Genomic DNA, 20,761 nt, shown 5'->3' with positions numbered 1-20,761 from the left:
CGCGATTTGATGTGCTTTGAGAAATAAGCAAGGGACAAACAAGAAAATAAATGCAAAAGTCTTTGGAAAAACAATGTGGAAATGCAGCAATCTATAGGCTATGTTCTGCTCAGTCCATCATTTTAGATTTATGGCTCTAAATTACAGCCTTTATGCCACAGCTAAAGGAAGTTGCCTTCGATCGAGCTCAGTTAGAAATCACTCATTTAAACAATGACACACTCCTGGCTTTAGTTGCTTGTCATTTAGTAGCATGCTAACTGTGGGGTCAGTCCCCCAAAAGAAACTGAGGTTAAATGCACAGTTCAGTTGTAAATCATTTGAATCAGATCATTTAAGTGAATCCACTGATACAGCCATTCTAAATGATTCATTCAGAAGTGAGTTCCACTCACAGTCTGAATGTAGGCTAAACCATTAACTTTGCTTCTACAGCTATCTCTAATAGCCTACCAACTAGTTTAGTTTTCTGGCATGACTAAGAACTAGTCATAGTTAGTTAGCAACCTACTTTTTGTGTTTTAGAAAAGTTGAGGGAACAACATTACCTGTTTGAAGTAATACAGAAATGCAAACCTTAAATTTCTCAGCATTTAAAATGATTTCTGAAGGATCATGTGACAATGAAGACTCAAAGACTATAAATTCGTACCTGCTCAAACTTACTAGCCTGGGAATGAAACAGAAGTCTTTATTAGAATTGTGTACCATATTTCAAGTTACAAAAAAATAATAAATACAGTTGCTTTATTGTATTTTTGATTCAATTAACACAACCTTGAGTATAGGAGACTGCTTTCCAAACTTTTGGTATTGTAAATCTGCCAACGATACGTGGATATTCGCTTCACTGATAACATAACTTGGCTCACATAATGTATACAGCACAAATATAAACAGCCAGGTGCTCTTTTTCTCCAACCTTTATCCCTGGGTGGGCGGCTGTGATCTTTATTTTTTGGCAGTCAGGGTGATGTTTGGATCGGGCTGGGACTGGCTCGGGGGTGTGGGGGTTTGGGAGAGTCACGACAAGGACATTGTATCGGACAGAGATGTAATTGTGTCAAATGACCCAGCCTTTGTAAAGTGGAATTCGTAGCGAAGTTGAGGCCTCTTAAACGCTACAAAGCTCTTTTTATAGGAGCGATTAAAGAAAATTACAGGGTCTGATCGTACATGATTGTCAGGGACGCGATCAGCCGCTGTGGTTTGGGCGTGTGCCTGCTTCATGCCAAGAGTGTGTGCATGTGTGAGAGAGTAAGAGAAGAATTTAAAAAACAACAACAACATTAAAATCATTTAATCAATATAACATTTTGGTTTTATAGTATGATTTTTGTACATTATCCCTTTTCTGAATAAAATGGGAAACTTGGAGTAGGCCTAATTGCTGTAATGTCATTTACACATCATTTACTTTAAATTTTCTAATCTGAGACTATTTCCCACTCACTTGCTCTATTTTAAGGTTGGGCTGAGTTAATATAGGTGAAGCCAATGTTAGTTAAGGACTTTAAAAAAAAAGCCTAAAACCAAAGTTTGACCACTTGGTGTCATTGTGCCTGTCCAGAATAGTTCAGTCAAAATTAAAAATGATTTTATTGTTACTTGCCGTTATGTCCTTTAAAACAAGTACAATCAGATCACCATGTCCTGTGGGCCTACTCTTATCTTACCAATAAAAGTGACAAAGACTAAACAAAAGCAAGCACCCATGTAGTATCTAGGCTAATATTAGCATCCTTCATTAGCACTAGCAAGTTCTTCTCTACAAATAGCGCATTCTCATCACAGATGCTGTAGTAAAGAAAGTCTGCTGGTGTTGCGTTTCCTCCTATCATCACTGCTGTCACTAGCTATGCGTCGCTATTTGAAATCTGCTTGTTTGAACATCTTTAATTATCACGCTGTGACGTGACACTGTGACGTTAGCATAGCAACACTCCACCAAACTCTAAGCTCACTGGACCAATCCGTAACTTTGCCCATGTCTGTGTGCCAGCATTCTAGAGTCATAAGTTATGCCACCACGTCTACACTGGAGTGCTTAGAATTGACCCTCTAACAGTCTTCAAGCACAGAGAGGAAGATGGATAATATTACAGTGACAGTCACTCTCAACTGTTCATTTCCTTCAGCTGCCAGTAAAATCATACCTCTTCAAAGTCATCCCTGCTTACTGCTCAGAAATGTAAATTATGAAGATATGATAAATACTGACTCAAATGAGACCATTTTTAAAAAATATTGATATGTAGATATAATATGATAAATTAAGTGTGTGTAGGCCTATATATTATTAATATGTATACATATAGATGCAGTGTATGTATATGTCCACTGTTCCCTTAGCATATGCTGGTTAGGTATGTTTTGACGCTGGGATGCTGGTTTATGCTGCCACGCCATGCTGACCAGCATAAACCAGCAGCCCTGCATTAAAAAATACCTAACCAGCATATGGTGGTTTTTTCAACAGGGTTTGGTTGCAAAAAATATTATAAATGTTCTTTTGTGCTAAAAAAAAAAAAAATACATGTACCATCAAAATTATTTTAAGCTTGTAGGTAAGAAACTTACATGCAGTTGTTTTAAAGAAAACGCATTAGCTATTATTTTTCCAATGTGAAAAAGAAATGCCTTAAAAGTATTTTTTTTCACATTGCTATCTGAATACATTTTCATTCTTATTATGTCTTTAGTCTTAACATAAAACGTTTAAATGTTCCATATTTATGAGTGAAAAGGTTTGTCACTGCCAAAATACCACAGCAGATTGCCTGAGCACCTGGAGCCAGTACAATAAAATGTCAACAACAAAAAAATTGCATTTCACAATATGAATTAATGTTGAGCTCTGTTTCCACAAAAGCAGGTGTTTAGAAATTACAGGAGACCCCATACTGTTAATAAAGCTCAGATTGCAATAACATGTATCATTTTAACTTAAATAGAACTAAGATATAACTTTTCTAACTGTAGAAATAAATAACTATCCACAATCTAAACACCTGTGGAGTGCTGTGCGTTCATAAGGTCATAAAAACTGAGGTGTGTATCCAACCACAATGTTGTATGTCTGTCCACAGATGTCCTTTGTCCAAACATGAAAGTCCAGGCAGGCCGTTTCCGGCCCAACAGCACCAGTGCTGGACTGACAGAGGTCCCAGGTAATGTTTTCTCTTCTCTATTCTTCCCATAATGCTTTAGTGTCAAAGTGTCATGAAAGCCCCTTCAGCGTCATATCAATGCAGTTACATGTTGTCATGAATAGTTATGAGAGAGCAATTTCTCACATCAAAATACTATGTAGTTTCAATTATAATTTGAGCTTACTTAGGTCACTAAATCCATTTGTTATAAATTGGCTTTTAACATGAAACATAATGGATGATACAGTGATATTGTCTACAACTCAAGTATACCCCTATATCAGTGTTTCTGCTTCATCTTCAGATGTGAGAAAACCAAAACATTTCTTCTTCTCAAGGTTACACAGTTACATGAAAATCATCCCTAGTGTACTTTATTTCAATTAGAGGTCAAAAATATAGAAAGGAGTGCACTGTTTAATGATTCAAAGACATGGACTTCCAATCCTGCACTTCAGGGTTTTTTGGAGTCTTTTTGTGTGTGTGTGTGTGTGTGGATGTAAGTATTAATACTACAAACTACAAGCCAGTTTCTATGTGTAAAGTACTTTTGGATCAAAAATAAAGGTTTGTTTTCCCGAAGGTTGCACTTTAAAACATAAAACGTTGCAGCGTGACACCGAGGTTTTGAAATAAGAGATATTTTGCCCTCCTCTGTTCTAAGAAATGTGGAGTTCTTTAGTGATTGCACAGATCTGGAGGATGTTGTGTTTGAGTCTTCAGGGGGTTCTGAGTTCCTCTGCGAGACACCCACTCAAATTCATCAACCTAAGTAAAAAAACAGACTGAAACAGAGAGAGAGTGAGAGCTCTTACCTGTGTAAGTAAATGACTTTACAATCCGGAGCTATAGGGGTGTGCACTATAGAAGGTCTTATTTTGAACTTTTGGGGTACAACAACAGCTTTTCACTGAAGCAGTACCATTAAAAGGACTTTTTTTTATCCCTATAAGGTACATATTAGTATATTAGAAAAGTAAAGCATACCCTTAAGGTACTAATGTACCTACTACTATGGGTAAAAAAGGTACAAGCTGCTGTACCCCAAAAGGTAAGATTGTCTGTGTGAATCAATCTTGAAAAATCCTCAGAGCAGTTGCAACCCTGAAAAATGGATATGACTCATGATTTATGCTTTGAAAAAGATAAAGCTCTTTCTCATATATATATGTGTGTGTGTGTGTGTGTGTGTGTGTGTGTAGCTATGCATTGCTTCAAAACATTGTAAAACTTCTGGAAGTTTCTGAAATGTGGTCCGTTTGACTCTAATTATACTACTTTTGATGAGGAAAAGTGCTTTCTTTTGTATTCAGATTAAGTTTAAAGTGTGATCTCTCCTTGTCTTAATATTATTTGTGGATAAATGCACTTTCTTCTTCGCTTCTGTCATCTCCAGCTTTGTAGGCTTGACGTTTAAGTACTTAGATCTGTTTGGTTGCGGTTCTTTTGGATTGCACTGACTAGACTACATTTCTCCTCTTTTGGTGTCTGTAAGTGTTAATTAAGGCATCTTGCTCCTGTAATCTGAGATATTCAAGAGAACAACACAAGCTAAATCTTCAGGGAAATTCCAGGTTCACATAAGATGCAACAGTTGCTGAAGTTGCCAACATCTATGTGCTGTTTCTGAAGTTTGGAACATCACTCTTAACCAATGCAAGGCCAAAATGGACATAAAAGATTGCTGACTCAAGATTGCTTCTGTAAAGTAACTTAACAATTACAAAAAAAAATTTGACATCATTGTGTTCTTATAAAAGATGAAGTGTACGTGTATTAAAGGGATAGTTTAAGAAAAAAAAATCTGTCATTAATTACTCACCCTCATTTTGTTCCAATGTGAGACCTTTGTTAAGATATTTTTGATGAAATCCGAGAGCTTCCTAATCCTACTGTACTTGAACAGGAAAATCTTGAAATCTAAAAAAAATTCTTGCCACGCTCACATTTAAAAAACAAAGTTCATGTTAGATTTTGTTGCTATTTTGAAATGTCTCATAAATGTTGTTTCTTAAGCAGAAATAGCATTAAACAAGCTTATAATTCAGGACCAGTAAATGGGCATGTGCAGTCTTAAGTGTGGAATACTGAAAAAATACCTCCCTACAATGTAGTATGAGAAAAACAATACACCAAAAGAGTAATATGTCTGAATTCATAGTATTCGAAAAAACAGTAGATGAAGAGACAACCTACCAGACAACCTACTACTTGTGCCAAGATTTTGAAGTGTGCATTCGAAAATTTTAAACTATTTTAAACACTTTAATCTTTACTAAGCGACCCAACTGATAATGGTTGATAACTGATAAATGTCACGTGACAGTAACAACAAGGCAGATGTAGTATGTGCAAGTTTCAGTTTTTTTTAATGTGCGACTTTGGACACACCGTTTTTCCTTCCCTTCATATTAATATGAGTGCACTGGTTTTGATATATAAAATCTTTTGGTCGAATTCATGACTGGCATTTACAGTGCTGTTTGAGGTACAGGTTTTGCGCATGCGCAAGGTGACGCAGCATATTTTGACTAGTGATGGGAAGTTCGGATCATTTTACCGACTCGGACTTTTGAGTCTCGTTCAGCAAAATGAACGAATCTTTTTTCGAGTCATTTCGTTCATTTTAGCAAAATGTAATGAAAATGTTATGTGTTACTTCCCCAACACACCTAGTACTTACACAAACGTTGATCACACTAAAAACAATACAAAACTAAAATGCTATAAGATACAGGAAAAAAAAAATCATTCTTTACCTGGGTCTTCAGTCTGTGATTAGCTCACCTCACCTCACTTATCTGTCCTTGGGTTTAAGACATTCCTTAATCACGTGACAGCCCCATACGCAAAACTAACGCAGTCTTGAGCCGGAAAGAGAATTGATTAGTTCATCTCATGAGTCTTAGCTAGTTCATCTTATAGTCTTAGGCTATATAATAATATAATAATTCAAGCTTACAATAAAAAGTATTTATACTAGTTTGTTCATTTTTACTCCAATTTTGAGTTTGCTGGTATAATAATTGCTTTTCCTAGGCAGACTTTACATATTGGTGTAATATATGTATAAGAAGTTTACTCAAAAAAGGACATAATGACATATACATTAAAAGCAAATAAAATTTTGAATTTGAATTATTAATGTTAGTTTAAAACATTAAGGTTATGATAACTTCAGCTTTAACAGTTTTAACCCAGCTCAGAGTGAGGAGGATACTTCAGTTCCTGGTGCTACTGCCAGTGCAGGGGCCATGTTTTGGGAAGACTTTGACGAGAGGGTAGCAAGCTTGAGGCCTTCTGCTACCTCTTCTAAGACCTCAGATGCTATAAAGGTGCAGGCCTACCTTGCAGAGCCACTCTTACCCCGCACATCAGACCCTCTGGCCTGGTGGAGGAGATGTTCACCAGTATACAAAAGCCTTTCTGAAGTCACAAAGACAAGACTTTGCATTGTGGCCACATCTTTGCCATCTGAAAGAGTTTTTTCTAAAACTGGGCAGATTATTTCAGATAGAAGAAACAGACTCAGCCCCTCCAAGGTCAGGGAGCTTGTTTTTTTTTAATGCAAACATGCCTTAAAGCAAGTCCTAAAAATATAGCCACAGTGTGTTATTTTTTTTTAAGCTTATTTATTTTTATTTATTTAGAAAAAGACCAGCTTGTTGTGCAATATTTTTGTTGTTGTTGTGATTTTAAAGGTAATTTGTTATTGTTATAAGGCTCCGTAGCTTTAGTATCTCTTAATTTTCATTTATTTTTATTTAAATGGTTTAAAATTATTTGGGGAATAGTTATCCTCTTTGATATAAAGGTTTTATTTTGGCACAAAAGTGTTATTTATTTTAAAATGTATTCATTTTAAATTATTATATAAAAAAGCAAAGCTTGTTGTGCAATATTTAGTTTTTCTTTTTTCTTTCTTTTTTATATTGTACTTTTAAAGTTCATTTGTTAAGGTTATTAGACCCTGTGGCTTTATTATCTTTTAATTTTAATTTTATTTTTAATTATTTACTTTTTTATTATTTTGATTTATTTTGGAATAGTTGTCCTCTTTGTTACAAAGCTTTTCTGGCACAAAAATAAACAATAAACAACAATTCAAAAGTATGTACACAGTGTTTTTTAATGTTTATAAAGTGTCATATGTTACAAAAGTATGGTTTATACAGACAATCTGATTTAATAATTACTCTAGCCAATGTTGTCACATCACGGGACAAAAGAACGAACAACCCGAAGAAACCGAAAGATGAACTAATCAATTCTCTCTCCGGCTCAATACTGCATTCTTTTACTGTCTATGGTTTTAGCGTATGGGGCTGTCACGTGATTAAGGAATGACTCGACCCGACCCGAAGACTCATGAGATGAACTAATCAATTCTCTTTCCGGCTCATATTGCATTGGTTTTAGCGTATGTGGCTGTCACGTGATTAAGGAACGAGTCAAAAACCCGATAGACCCGAACTATGAACTAATCAATTCTCTTTCCGGCTCAAGACTGCATTGACTGACAGGTGAATCACTACAACTAGAACAGAACCTATAGAATAATGCGCATGCGCGACTGAACGAATCACTCCCCGAGACGACTCGTTCTTCCCGAGTCACATTAAAGATTCGTTCAAAATGAACGAATCGTTCAAGAACGACACATCACTAATTTTGACCGGGAGATTTTCAAAAGATCGGCCCATTTCAAAACCTGACATATAAGATGCGTTGTTTTTCAGCATGCTGCAGGGAAAACACAAAGAGATTCGTTTAGCACGTGTCTGTCTGTCTGTCTGACTGGATCAAAGACAGGCGCTTGAACCACAGTCTCTGGATGTCACGCTGACGCACTGTGACCTTGTGTAAAGCGCAGCCGTAGAGTTTTCATGCGGCGACATTGGGCTGGTTTCCAGATTGTTGTGTTGTGTGCAGTAGAGTGCCCATGTGTTCGGATCACAGACACGACTCGAAACGCACTCATCTGTGCCGCTCCTTGCCGCAGAACCCACCCAGCCTTCTTCGCTCTCTCACTGTTTAAAATAAGACTCGCTCGTGATTATACGCTTTCACTCGCCAGGCCCAAATTACAGGTTCCTCCAGGCTTAGAAACGCTACTGGCAGAGATTCATGCCGGGCGCATGGAGACGCTGAGACAAACAGAGAGTCGTGGAAATGAGCTGATGAGAAGCAAACAGCTGTAGGAAGAGTAGAACATGGTGTGAAATCAAACAGCTTGAATGAATACATCAAACTGATCAAATTAACCATACAAGTGCACTGAGAACACCTGGATAAATTAGTCTTATTTTTAGGGTTGATAAACTTTCAGATGTTCAGAAACTAAAAATTAAGTTTAATGAGGTCACTTGAGTAAGTTAATAGCATGTTAAAGTACAATAAATAAATAAGAAATCCAAACCTTCATGACGTTTTCGAATACTTAAAAAAATAAAATCTAAAAGTATATTATTAATATTAATAAAAGTATAAATAAAGTATATTTACTTCTAATTTGGCGTAATTTGTTTTCTTAAAAAAAGAACAGTATTTATTCTAAACAAAATAAAATAAAAATATACACAATAATAATAAGTAACAAAAGTGTGGGCATATTTTTTTTTCTTTTTTAATAGAAATTAATATATAGGAGATGTCAATTTGCTAATTTAAAAAGTTTATTAATATTTATCAATTTAAAAAGTAATATTAAAGACTTCAAATATTTTTATTTTGAGTGAATGCTGTTCTTTTAACTTTTAATTCATCAAAGAATCTTGAAAAAAGTATCAGGTTAAAAAAAAATAATAAAAAAAATCAATATATGAAAATGATATCTTTAGGATCATGTGACACTGAAGACTGTAGTAATGGCTTATGAAAATGCAGCTTTGCCACCAGAGGAATAAATTTTCCTATTTTTCAAAAAATAAAAAAGTTTTCCTTTAAGGGGCACCTTACAACAGACTTGTTGTATATATTTCAATATCGACTCTAATTGGCCCATTGTTTTTAACTTAAAAACTTGAGTTAATGGCACAAGAGACTGCAAAAACATTGAGATGTACCGTAACAGCCAAAGATGTAAATTAAAAACAGGCACAGATGGAACGTGAGAATGTGTGATGCTGGTCAGCCAGAAACCATCAGGGATTCGTTGTGCTTTGGGAGCGCAAAGATGAAAAAAACAAAGATCTTTTATTGTTTTATGCTGGTTTGTTTTTCCAACTTCACTCTTTCTACGTTTGTTGCCACCTGTTACTCTACTACAGACACAGACGCACACACCGTCTGGCCTAGACTGGCACATTCTCACATTTCCACCGAGTTAAAAAACTCCAAACATCCTTCAGTTCAAATAATCGTTCTCTCTAGACTGTTTAGAACAACCTCAGTTTGCGGACATGAACACACCTGCCCTAGAAAACAACATGAGAGTTCATCAGGTGAAAGTGAGATCTCGCAAAGCTCTTTTGAGACCAGCATTTGTGTGTTTCCAAATCGCCCTTGATTTGCCTCCTCAGACAACGCCCAGGCCCCCACTGGCATCGTCATGGCGACAGACTATGTATTGGTTATAGGAGCGCCCTGGTTTGGCCGCTATAACAGGGTGGAAGGCCAGAACTGCTAACCTCAGTAGATACACACACACTCACACATGCTGGAAAACTAGTGACATAAATGCACATGAAAGCTTGTTTTTTTTAAAACATCTGGTGCAGCAAGTGCAGTTTAATGAGTGTTGGTTGCGGATCTGAAGCATTAATTAGTGGGCTGATATCCACACACACACCATAGCTCTACTATTTTTAAACAAACAATGATGTCATGCTTGATCCCAGAGGCTTGGACTTTTTCTGTGTGTGTGTGTGTGTGTGGATGTGAAAAAAGACGTGACATTTTGCTTGCAGAAACTTAACGCTGAAATCCCAGGTGACCAATTATGCGTTAATTTTGTTCTTTACTTAGATTTATTGCCCTTTCTGTATTACATGAATTCCTGGAATATTGATTTAGATTGGCAAGTCGTGGCATTTTGTGGTAAAATATTTTAATATAATCAAATAATTTGATTTCTGCATCAGTTTATTTTTTAATTACTTCCAATTAAATTAAACTAAATTAAAATCCAATTTAATTACATTGTGGTAAATATTTCTTTTTTAATAAAAGTAAATCCTTTGGGTGAGGAACTATTTAGGACAGTTCACTTACTGCATGTTGTCTTTTCGTCCTGTCTCATGGACTCCACCTAGTGATCGTTGATGGAAGACATTTTAACAGTAATCTACAGGGACATATTTTATTCAGGAAACCGTACAGTTCACTTAATAATAGCTTGCTTTGTTACAAATGTATTTATTTTTCTCCAGGTTTTGATTTGATGGAGTACTTCAATGTAAGAGATTTTCTTGGAGAAAAATTTGAGCCTGGTCAGACCCCCTATGTCCGGCTTGGCACCATGCCCATCGTCCAGCAAACCGAGTAGGAGAATCATTTCCTTCAATGATACATGCAAAAATCACACTATGTACTTTTCCTTAATTTACATTGTTTTTCTTTGTTTTCTTTTTTTTATTAATGAAAGATTTTTTGGATTCTTGTGTTGTAGAGATGTGTTACCTCAGGGTCTGCCTGATGAATATGCCTTTGTGACCACATTCAAGTTCAGGAAGACCTCTCGTAAAGAAGACTGGTACCTGTGGCAGGTCTATGACAAATACGGCATCCCGCAGGTGTGTATTAATGTGTCCTGAATGGGGCTGAAACAGCAGGGCTGTGCAGAGAACTGAAACTGAAGATCCTCTTCAAAAGTCAAATCTATTTGATTTAGAATTCATTTATAACATAAAACATCATGAGGGTAATGCGAGTTGATCAGTCTGTAATGAGAATGTCCTCCAGGTCTCCATCCGTCTGGACGGGGAGAACAAGGCGGTGGAGTACAACGCTGTGGGCCTGACAAAGGATGCGGTCCGGGCCGTGTTTAAGAACCCGGAGGTGGACAATCTGTTTGACCGTAACTGGCATAAGATTGGCATGAGGGTGGACTCCAAGTCTGTGTCCCTGTTCCTGGACTGCAAGCACATTGAGACGCTGCCCATAGAGGAACGAGAAGACATCGACATCCAGGGAAAGACCGTCATCGGCAAGAGACTCTATGACAGCGTTCCCATTGATGTAAGCAAATAGTTATAGATTATTAATATGCATTTTATACAAGATTAAGTCTCCCTTACACAAAAGTGCTGTAATTGTACCATGATGGTATCAAATTATAACATCATGCTACACTAAGGTATATAATATAAGTATATAAATATATACCTGTACATATATATTTGAATATTTGCTTGGTACTTCAGAGAATATCATCATGGTAATCTCTAAAAAATGTGGTTAAATAAGTGATTTATGATTTGATGTTACAGTAGCATCAGTATGATGTTTTTTATTCAGCGAGGATGCATTAAAAATGGATCAAAAATGACAGTAAAGTCTTTTATAATATTTTCAATTAGTATTTCAAGTAAATGATGTTAAAAAAAAAAGAACAAAAAAAAGAAATCTTGAAAAAAATTTAGCAAGGTTTTCACAAAAATATGAACTGGATTCAGTATTAATAATAGGAACCTGTAGGATGGGCAAGATTTATGGAATCAGATTTAAATTGGAATAATTTTTTTTAAATATGCTTTGTAAAAACATCAAAGATACTGACTAACCTCAAGTATTTTAATGGTAATGCGTTTGTGAATTTTTAAGTCAACCGAAATCAGCTAATACAACCAGTTCCTGTGTTTCTGCCTGTGTTTCCTCTATAGTTTGACCTCCAGAGGATGGTGATCTACTGTGATGGCAAACAGTCTGAGCAAGAGACGTGTTGTGATATTCCCGGTGGCCCAGTAAGTGCATCTGACTCGTATACAAACCTTTATTCTCAATGTCACCACATGGATAGTAAGGCAACAACATAAGGTTTCGAACAAGGCGAGTTCTCCAAAGGGCTGAAAGATCTTTATCTTGAGTCTTTGATATAGATGGGGATTATTCGTTGTCCAGATTCCAGAATCTAGTAATTCTCATAATACTGAACATCTGAAGCTGCTTCCTCTTCCTTTCCTCTCTCTTTCTTTCATAACACTTTCTGTCTCTTTCGGTTTCTGCGGTCACTCTCTCTTCTCACTCAGTGCGAACAATCTCTGGTCACTGAACCCCCCCCACTCCCACTGCCCACCCCAAAACCAACGAGTGCTGAGCAGAAGAAACCAGCCGCGGTCAACTGCTCCTGTCCTGCAGGTGAAAGGGTAAGACATTCCAGGTCAAAGATCACACTCTTAAAGCTGGTGAACCCCTGTTTAACATGCATAAAATTTCATATCAGCCTTATGATGTAGGAACCAAGGTTATTTACAGTGTATGAGCTATATATATATATATATATATATATTACTATTTAACCTGGAACTTTTTTATTTATAAGGCTGGATATAAATTTTTGAATCTACAATTTCTTTTGTAATGCATTCCGTTTCATTTTGTAATGCATTCATTCTTTACACACTCTTATTTCTGACCTCTGTCTTTGAAAATGTATCCCCTCATCTCTCTCTTCTGCAATCTCTCTCAATCTTTCCCATCGTACAGGGAGAGACAGGTCTGCCGGGTGTCACGGGGCCCAAGGGTGAAAAGGTCAAATAACGTTTCAGTATCACAGCATCGCACTATGACTTTATTACACTTTTGCACATCTCTGGACGCATTTTCAGTGGGTTCCTCATTTGCTCTTTGCATAACCTCTGCATCTGCAGGGGGATCCTGGTCTTAAAGGGGCAGAAGGACCGCCAGGACCCAAAGGGCAGAAAGGAGAGCGTGTACGACATCCATATTATCACTTATAACATTTCATATAGCTTTGCTTCTGTTTAGATAAACATAAAACAGCATTACTGCATATTAGAAATGTTTTCTGAAATAAAGTTAGTTGTTAGGGGGAAAAAAAAGCTGTTTATTTTCATACTATATTGGTATGCTTCCATCTCTGCTTTTCCTGTCTTCCTGGGCCTTGAGAGTAATTGATCGGTGTTGATTGATTATTTGCAGGCTATCTCTATCAAAGGTGATAGAGGAGAGAAGGTAAGGTCATGAATTTAACAGCCAAGCTCCTCAAGAATGTTTGTGTGTTTGTTTGTGCATGTGTGTGTTTCTGTCGTTTCGTGCCAGCCAGAAGCCAATTTATCAAAAACATCAATCTTCCCTTTAATCCAGAGTCTAGAATTACAAAAGAACATAGCAGAAAAGACAAACTGTGGAAACCACCACTGTTTTGAGGATAAAAACAATAAAAATACCTTATTTTGAAATGCAGAATTATGGGTCTTTCAACCTCACAGGATATGCAAAACAAGAGGCTGTGCACCGAACACCCACTCACAGCGCTTAAAACAGACATCCTCCGCCGCTCAGCAGACAGAAGCACTGACTCCAGGGCATAATTACCTCCGAATAATATCATAATTAACCTCCGTCAGTCAGAGATTCATACAGGAGAATTAGATGACTGTGGTGTTGGAAATAGAATGACAACTGTCATTATTGAAACATTAACTCGTGCTTATTGTAATATCAATAAAATTGTCCAGATTTCACTCATATGATGAATATGGTGATTCACAATCTGGTAAGACTTCTGGAAAGGAGTCGTATTTTGAGATTTCCACAGCACTCGGTCACTATTCGGCCAAAATTTAGATGCCGGATAACGCCCACAGCTAGAAAAATGTTGCACGCTGGATTGGTCAGTGGAATGTGTTGAAATGAGTTCTTTCTTCTATTGACTATATATTTTGAAGAATGCAGGTAAACAAATAGATGATGGTAGTCAGTATGGAAAAAACTATATCAACTGTTTGGTTACCAGCATTCTTCCAAATATCTCCTTTTGTGTTCGACAGAAGAAAGAAACTTGTACAGGTTTGGAACAACATGAGAGTGAGTAAACGATGACAATAATGGACAAACCTCTTAAGTTTTAAACGAATCTAAAAATGAAAGTGTCATCATTTACTCAACTTGATGTCATTCCAACCCACAAGTCTGTGTTTAATCTTTGAAACAATTCAAATTGAATATTAAAAAAAAATATTTTGCATGAAAACTGAGATGCTTCTGCGATTCTTAGTAATCATATAAAATGATTGCATCTCTTCACAAGATTAAACCCCTTGATTCATATGGATTTGAACACCTTTTATGCTCTTCAAACAACGAGTTCAGTACAAACAGTATTGAATAGTCCTAAATCAAGATATGTTTACTTGAGCAGCATAAAAACCTAAGGTATAATGTCTTATTAAAAAAATATCAAACTGAAGTGAGTTTATGCTTAAAACAAGCAAAAACATCTATTTTAGTGGGTTAAATAAAATTCAAATGGAAAATTATTATTTTTCTTACCATACTTACAAATATGTTTTGTTTTTTCTAAACCTAAACTCATTGTCATTATATTTTATCTTAATTTAGTTTTATATTTTTTCAGTAGCAGTACTTGATATCTTAGGTCGTTTTCCTTCTCAAGTAACTGTATCTTGGTTTAAGACAAAAAAAAAAAAAAAAAAAAAAAAAAAGGAAATATATATATATATATATATATATATATATATATATATATATATATATTTTTTTTTTTTTTTTTTTTACATGGCAGACATTAAATTATGCAAAAACTTCTCTAGACTTAATAAAGGAGAAACCTTATCTGGGAAAGTAAACAACACCTCAGAAAACGTTATTTTTTTTCTTATGCATGATTTTCAATTGCTTGTCTGTGTAATTCTCAGTGTACATGTCATATGATTTGCATGAGTGTCCATATGTTTATGTATATATGTGTTTATTCTGTATATGTAAATGCATGTCTATATTCTCACAAATGATCCATGTGTTACAGTATAAAGTTAGCTAGCAGCATATTTGAGGAGTTGGCTAGTTAAAATGCATGAAGCCACAAACGCATGTTTGTGTTTGAGGTGTTGCTCTGTCCGTCTCTTTTAAACCCTGTTTTGTGTGTCGTTTTGTCAATCTTTTCACACTGAAATGTTTGCGTTGAAGCTGAGGTGCTTTTGAAAAGTTGTTGCCCATGCAAAAAGCATTGTTACAGTATACAGTGTTTACTGAAACTGTAAGTAAGTAAGCAACGTCTCAACACTGTCCACTATCTTTGCTCAATATTTGTTGTAGTGCATAATGCAATAGCTTATCTATGATGATGTCTATAACTTGTTCATTAAAGTCAGTTGCATATACTGTACTGACATTTTTTTTCACTGATGTGGAAACTGATATCAATAGATAACTTCCTTAGAAACTAACTGAAATCAAACCAGTTTGCATCCACAATATGCTGTCTGGGTTAGCAGCTCTCAAGACTGTAGTTATTGTGTGTGTGTGTGTGTGTTACTTTGATGGCATTTGTCAGTTATCCACTGACTTTATCAAAGTGTGAAGAAGTTTGAGAGAAATTACAGGCTATCAAGCTGCCCGCTGCTGCGTGTGAAGTCATTACTATAATCAGGTCATAAAAGCTTTTCTCTTTTACTGTTAGAATTCCAGGAGATTCCCTGGAGTGCACGAGATGTCTGAAAGGCAAGATGTAATGGCAAAGATTTCTTTAGGGCTCCTTAGTGGTGTTTAGCATTAGTGTGTGATTAATTGTATTGAACAAAAGAAAACTACTAACATGGCCTCTTATGATCTCACAAGCCTTTCTACATTATTATATGCATTTATAGTATGGGATTCTTTGCGTGGTGATGTCTGATGATCATTTTAAGCAAAAACAGTGAGTTTTTGGTGAGCCAGTTTGATGGTCTTGTTTTAGAAAATATGGGTTCTAAGTTAAGATTTTTTTTTCACAGGAACATATTTTGCCACTTTTGGCCATATTTCGGCGGTCACTTGTAGCCATGTCCAAAGTGATGACATCTTGTTTTAAAGCCATGCTGAAATCCTGTCTCTCTTCACAGGGGGACAGCGGCGAGCGCGGGGAACCTGGGGCCAGAGGAGAAAGAGGAGAAAGAGTAAGACTTGTGTATATGCAAACAACAGTGAAATGGCATTTGTAGTTAACTTCCACTACCATTCAAAAGTTTAGGGAATATAAGAAAAATGTTTTGAAAGAATCAAAGTAAAAAAAGTAATATTGTGAATTATTATTGCAATTATTGTTTTCTATTTCAATATATTTGAAAAGGTCATTTATTCCTGTGATCAAAGCTGAATTTTCTGCATTATTACTCCAGTCTTCAGTCTCACAGGATCCTTCGGAAATCATTCTAATATGCTGACTTGCTGCTCAAGAAACATTCTTATTATTATCAATGATTAACCAAATAGTGATCAGTTTAGGGCCGATCCAAAATATACAATGTTCATTTGATCAAATGACAGATTACAGAGTTTTGTTTGTCGTATTTGGTCAAATAGTACATACTTTAAATGTTTGTGATTTGTGTAAAAAAAAAAAAAGTCAGATATTTTAAAGTATTGGATGGTTGTTGAAATGTATGAAAACGTGCAATCTGTTTAGGACATTGACAGAGTATTCAGATCCCTGTGGTAACTGTTTTGAGAACAGCCACCTGAGTTTGGAGACGTGTGTCAAATGGAATTGCATGCAGTGTTGATTACATCAGCAGAAAAGAAAATAACTTCTTTGGACTGCAAAGTATACACTGAATAAAACGATGATAAAAATGTTATTTTACCCCCTTTTTCAATAATTTTTTTCCGAGCATTCTTGATTCCATAGATGTGTTGATAAGTGACATTAATATTTATGTATTTTATTTTATGTTTTTTTTAGGGATCAGATGGTTTACCTGGTCTGGCTGGGAACAAAGGCGATAAAGGAGGGAGAGTGAGTGACAGAAAGTTTATCTGCACGTGGTTAAGGGTATATTTTGATATTGACATTGGCACGTTGATGAACAGGGTGAACAAGGAGTTGAAGGTGAAGCTGGGTTACCTGGACCTCTCGGACCGAAGGTGAGACCTCCGTAGACAGAAGAGTAAAGATATGCTCGATTAGACTAGTGTCAGAAATTTGCATGTCCTAATTGTCAATATTTGCCCACCATAATTAATTTCATGGGAACTGTTTTGTCATTTCGAGTCCAAAAAGATGTGATGTATCTTAATATTAAATGATTTTATGATGATAAATGCTAAAATAGTATGTGATGACACCTTTAAAATTAATTATCAATCTTGCTGATGATGTCACATAAAACAACAAATTTAGAAGCAGCTGTAAATAATGCAATAAACACTCCACTGTACATTTAGTTGACAGCGTTTTCTTTCCATTATTTTCTCCTTTTTATCACTTTTTGGTGACATGCTAGTTTCTGAACTGTGTTAGATGTGCTTAGTAGTTTTTAACATGGTCTGGATCACTTTTGGATCTCCTGTTTTTATTTAGGGTATCCAAGGTGATGCAGGTCCCCCCGGAGCACCAGGTCCTCAAGGGGTGTCTGTAAGTATGATCTGTGCGTTTAAATCATATACTGATGATTATGAGAGCCTGTTTCCACCTTACTACTTATGACTTTATCAATAAATGGTATTATATTTCACAACTGCAACATGATTTCTCATAAACGCGTCTTTATATCTGCCCATTGTGACTTTTTGTATTTTTGTAGTTTTGTATTTTATTGTTTGTTTGGTTTTTACGTATTTATTAAAGTTTATTAAAGTTAAAACTGGCTTCAGTAGATGATTACAACATCAGAAACAAATAGAAACTCAGACTTTGAATCCACAATTTTGTGTTTCATCAGGGTGTTACTGGAGGTAAAGGAGACAAAGGAGCTTCTGGAGAAAGGGTAAGGGAGGACTAACACCTGTCAATCATAAATGTTAGCACAAATATCATTACTTAGGCTTAGTATTAGTATTAAACGTTGGAATATCCCGCACCATTTGTGCTGCAGACGTAGAAAAATGTTTAGAGAATGTAAAAATCTAGATTAGTCTGTCATTGCAGACCCCCTTCCATCCACTAAAAGGCCTGGGACAATGTTCCCGATTGTCTTCCCCTTGTCAGCGCCCCTGTATTAGTTTTGATGCTTTGGAAAAACTTGGACGGAGCCCAAACAAGTCATTGTCACGAATTACTGTACATTACTGTACAATGCTACAGAGGGAATATTTCTACAGAGTGAATGCAGGCAGACTAATAACTCAAACAGATGTCACAGTGCTGATGCAGACTCCATATATCCTGTTCTGTGTGGGCGTTGTGCAGTCAGACCGGTCTAAGAACAGTTTCACACGGTAGAGCATTGCCTTCATTCTTCAGTCTGTCTGATGGTCCGCACCCAGCTTTTAAGCCAAATTTGACTTTCCTGAAACTAACTTAGAAGTTTAAGATGGAGAAAATTTGTGCCACGAGTGTCACAAAATGGAACTGAAAATGGAACCTACAGGTTTTCATACATCACTGCCCGTCTCTCATTAGCTGACAATTACATAGTCCTGCCCCCAACTCATGCGATTGGTTTAGCTGATATATTTGGCTGGTTGGGATGCTCAAACAAACAATATTTCAGAACTATTTACAGCTGTTTTATTATGTTAAATATTTGAACATGGAAAATAAGCTTAGTTTAGTCAAAGATGCATTGCAAGTACGGTAAGAATGCTGGTAAGTCAGTGCAAACGGATATATTTTTAGAACCAGTGCTTGGTTCTCATTGAAACAGGAAATGTCAGATTATGCTTTTGTGAGAATGGTTTTTCAGTTGAACTCAAATGGCCTTGAATTAAAAATCAATACATCATACAGACGCATTCACCATTATATTTCCTGAATTTCTGACCTGAAACAGCAGGATTTGCATAGTGTATATTGCATGTGTTTTTGTTATGTTACAGTCACATTCCCATCCCCTCCTCAGCTTTCCTCCTGCTGTTTTTCTGTATTAATGTATATAGATTATATATTTCATATTTGAAATGAAGTATCACAAAAAAAAAAAAAAATGAAGCTGCCATTCCAATTCTGTATGCTGTTTATCGGACATAAAATTAGAAATTAGGGAATAGTGAATAGAAATGGAGATTGTGACATACGATTGTAATTAAAAAAAAAAATAATAATAATAATTGTGCTCATAAAGGCATGTTTTTGAAAGAAAGGCTGTAGTTATTTGATCAAAAATATAGTAATATAATGTATTCCTGTGATACCAAACGGAATTTTCAGCATCATAACATGTCGCATGATCCTTCAGAAATCATTCTAAAATGCTGATTGCTGCCTAAGAAACATTTCTTGTTATTTATATTCTTAATATTTCTGTGGAAACTGTGATACTTTTTTTCAGGATGTGTTGATTTATAGAAAGCTCAAGATGGAAATCTTTGTAATATTATAAATGTCTCTATTGTCACTCTTGATTACGCAAATCTTCCATTTGATGACGTCTCGCTTTCAAATGTTGTTCAGGGTGAACCAGGTTTAGATGGGTTTCCAGGGAAATCAGGACTTCCAGGAAAAGATGTACGTATTCAGAGCATTTCTGTATATCATTTTTCATGCACTGTTTTACGCAGCATGTATGTACACTGCATGTAGAAGATATTAATGTGAGCTTATGTCAAGTAAGTATATGTTTTACCTAAATGACTTCCTTTCCTTTATTTTCTCTAAATCCAGGGTCCTAGGGGCCTGATTGGTGCCCCTGGTCCAGATGGAGTAAAAGGAGAAAAGGTATAGAGATGCTTTTTGGAGACGCTTGTTGCTTGGCTTTGAAAGATCTGACAAGTCTTTTATTCACCCTCAGTTCGTTCCAAACCCATAGTCCTTTTGTATTTCTTGGTAATTCCCCCAGATATATTTGACTCTTACTTATTTGCAACTAAACCCTCAAAACACATACATCTGGGAAAATTATAGTTTTGTATCACACATTTGTATTTCTCAAGCTCATCCACAAAGATGCCCCTTAAAAAATTCAACCTATCTGTGTCATTTTATATCTCGCTCTCTGTCCCGCACACTTTCAGGAACTCAAATAGTACTCGATCAGATGTTGTAACTTGCAGTACAGACAGATCCTCTATGGTTTAACTCCACCCAGAATGTCAATATCAATATAAATCTATATTAACTACTCAGTAAATCTTGCCAGCCGCTGTGTAATAAACACTGTGTTTGCTGATAGGGTGAACGAGGTCCTGCTGGATTACCTGGTGATGCGGTAAGATGTTTGATTCATTAATCGAATGAATCATGTTGTAAAATAGCAGTATTGAGTAGCTCTTGTGTTTTTCCTCAGGTTCAGCTGGCAGGACTCAAGGGGGAGACTGTAAGTGTGCAATCTGTTGAGAAGATGAGTCTTAAACTTGGCTTTTGTAGAGAATTCTCGTAACTGTGTGTTTGTGTTTCCAGGGCCTCCCTGGTGAACGAGGACCCCTGGGAGCAGACGGCCCACCTGGACCTCCTGTACGATATATTTTGTCATTTAATGCTCTCTCAAACAAGTTTCATTGTTTTAAAAATGCACATTGAAGATGAAGTTGTGAAGCTAGTTTTGAAAAAA

General features: G+C 36.1%; 2 protein-coding genes across 2 annotated transcripts in view; one reads left to right on the top strand and one right to left on the bottom strand.

The window, feature by feature from the left end:
- The window catches only part of stpg1 (sperm-tail PG-rich repeat containing 1), a 382,184-nt gene extending 376,227 nt beyond the window's left edge, over window positions 1-5,957 (bottom strand). Inside the window, exon 1 of the mRNA XM_059555825.1 lies at window positions 5,912-5,957. The gene's annotated coding sequence lies outside the window, so the exon portion shown is untranslated. The remainder of the gene's footprint in view (window positions 1-5,911) is intronic.
- Window positions 1-20,761, top strand: part of LOC132145097 (collagen alpha-1(XXII) chain-like) — a 51,454-nt gene that overhangs the window by 9,549 nt on the left and 21,144 nt on the right. Inside the window, exons 4-22 of the mRNA XM_059555829.1 lie at window positions 3,090-3,170; window positions 10,523-10,634; window positions 10,762-10,885; window positions 11,055-11,330; window positions 11,975-12,055; window positions 12,341-12,457; window positions 12,798-12,842; window positions 12,962-13,024; window positions 13,254-13,286; window positions 16,178-16,231; window positions 17,017-17,070; window positions 17,145-17,198; window positions 17,635-17,688; window positions 17,996-18,040; window positions 19,666-19,719; window positions 19,876-19,929; window positions 20,384-20,419; window positions 20,498-20,527; window positions 20,611-20,664. Of these exons, the coding sequence (XP_059411812.1) occupies window positions 3,090-3,170; window positions 10,523-10,634; window positions 10,762-10,885; window positions 11,055-11,330; window positions 11,975-12,055; window positions 12,341-12,457; window positions 12,798-12,842; window positions 12,962-13,024; window positions 13,254-13,286; window positions 16,178-16,231; window positions 17,017-17,070; window positions 17,145-17,198; window positions 17,635-17,688; window positions 17,996-18,040; window positions 19,666-19,719; window positions 19,876-19,929; window positions 20,384-20,419; window positions 20,498-20,527; window positions 20,611-20,664 (1,421 nt within the window). The remainder of the gene's footprint in view (window positions 1-3,089; window positions 3,171-10,522; window positions 10,635-10,761; window positions 10,886-11,054; window positions 11,331-11,974; window positions 12,056-12,340; window positions 12,458-12,797; window positions 12,843-12,961; window positions 13,025-13,253; window positions 13,287-16,177; window positions 16,232-17,016; window positions 17,071-17,144; window positions 17,199-17,634; window positions 17,689-17,995; window positions 18,041-19,665; window positions 19,720-19,875; window positions 19,930-20,383; window positions 20,420-20,497; window positions 20,528-20,610; window positions 20,665-20,761) is intronic.

Source organism: Carassius carassius, chromosome 8 (assembly GCF_963082965.1).
Source record: "Carassius carassius chromosome 8, fCarCar2.1, whole genome shotgun sequence".
NCBI lineage: Eukaryota > Metazoa > Chordata > Actinopteri > Cypriniformes > Cyprinidae > Carassius > Carassius carassius.
Note: the sequence above shows the minus strand (reverse complement) of the source record. Positions and strands in the feature narration are given on the sequence as shown.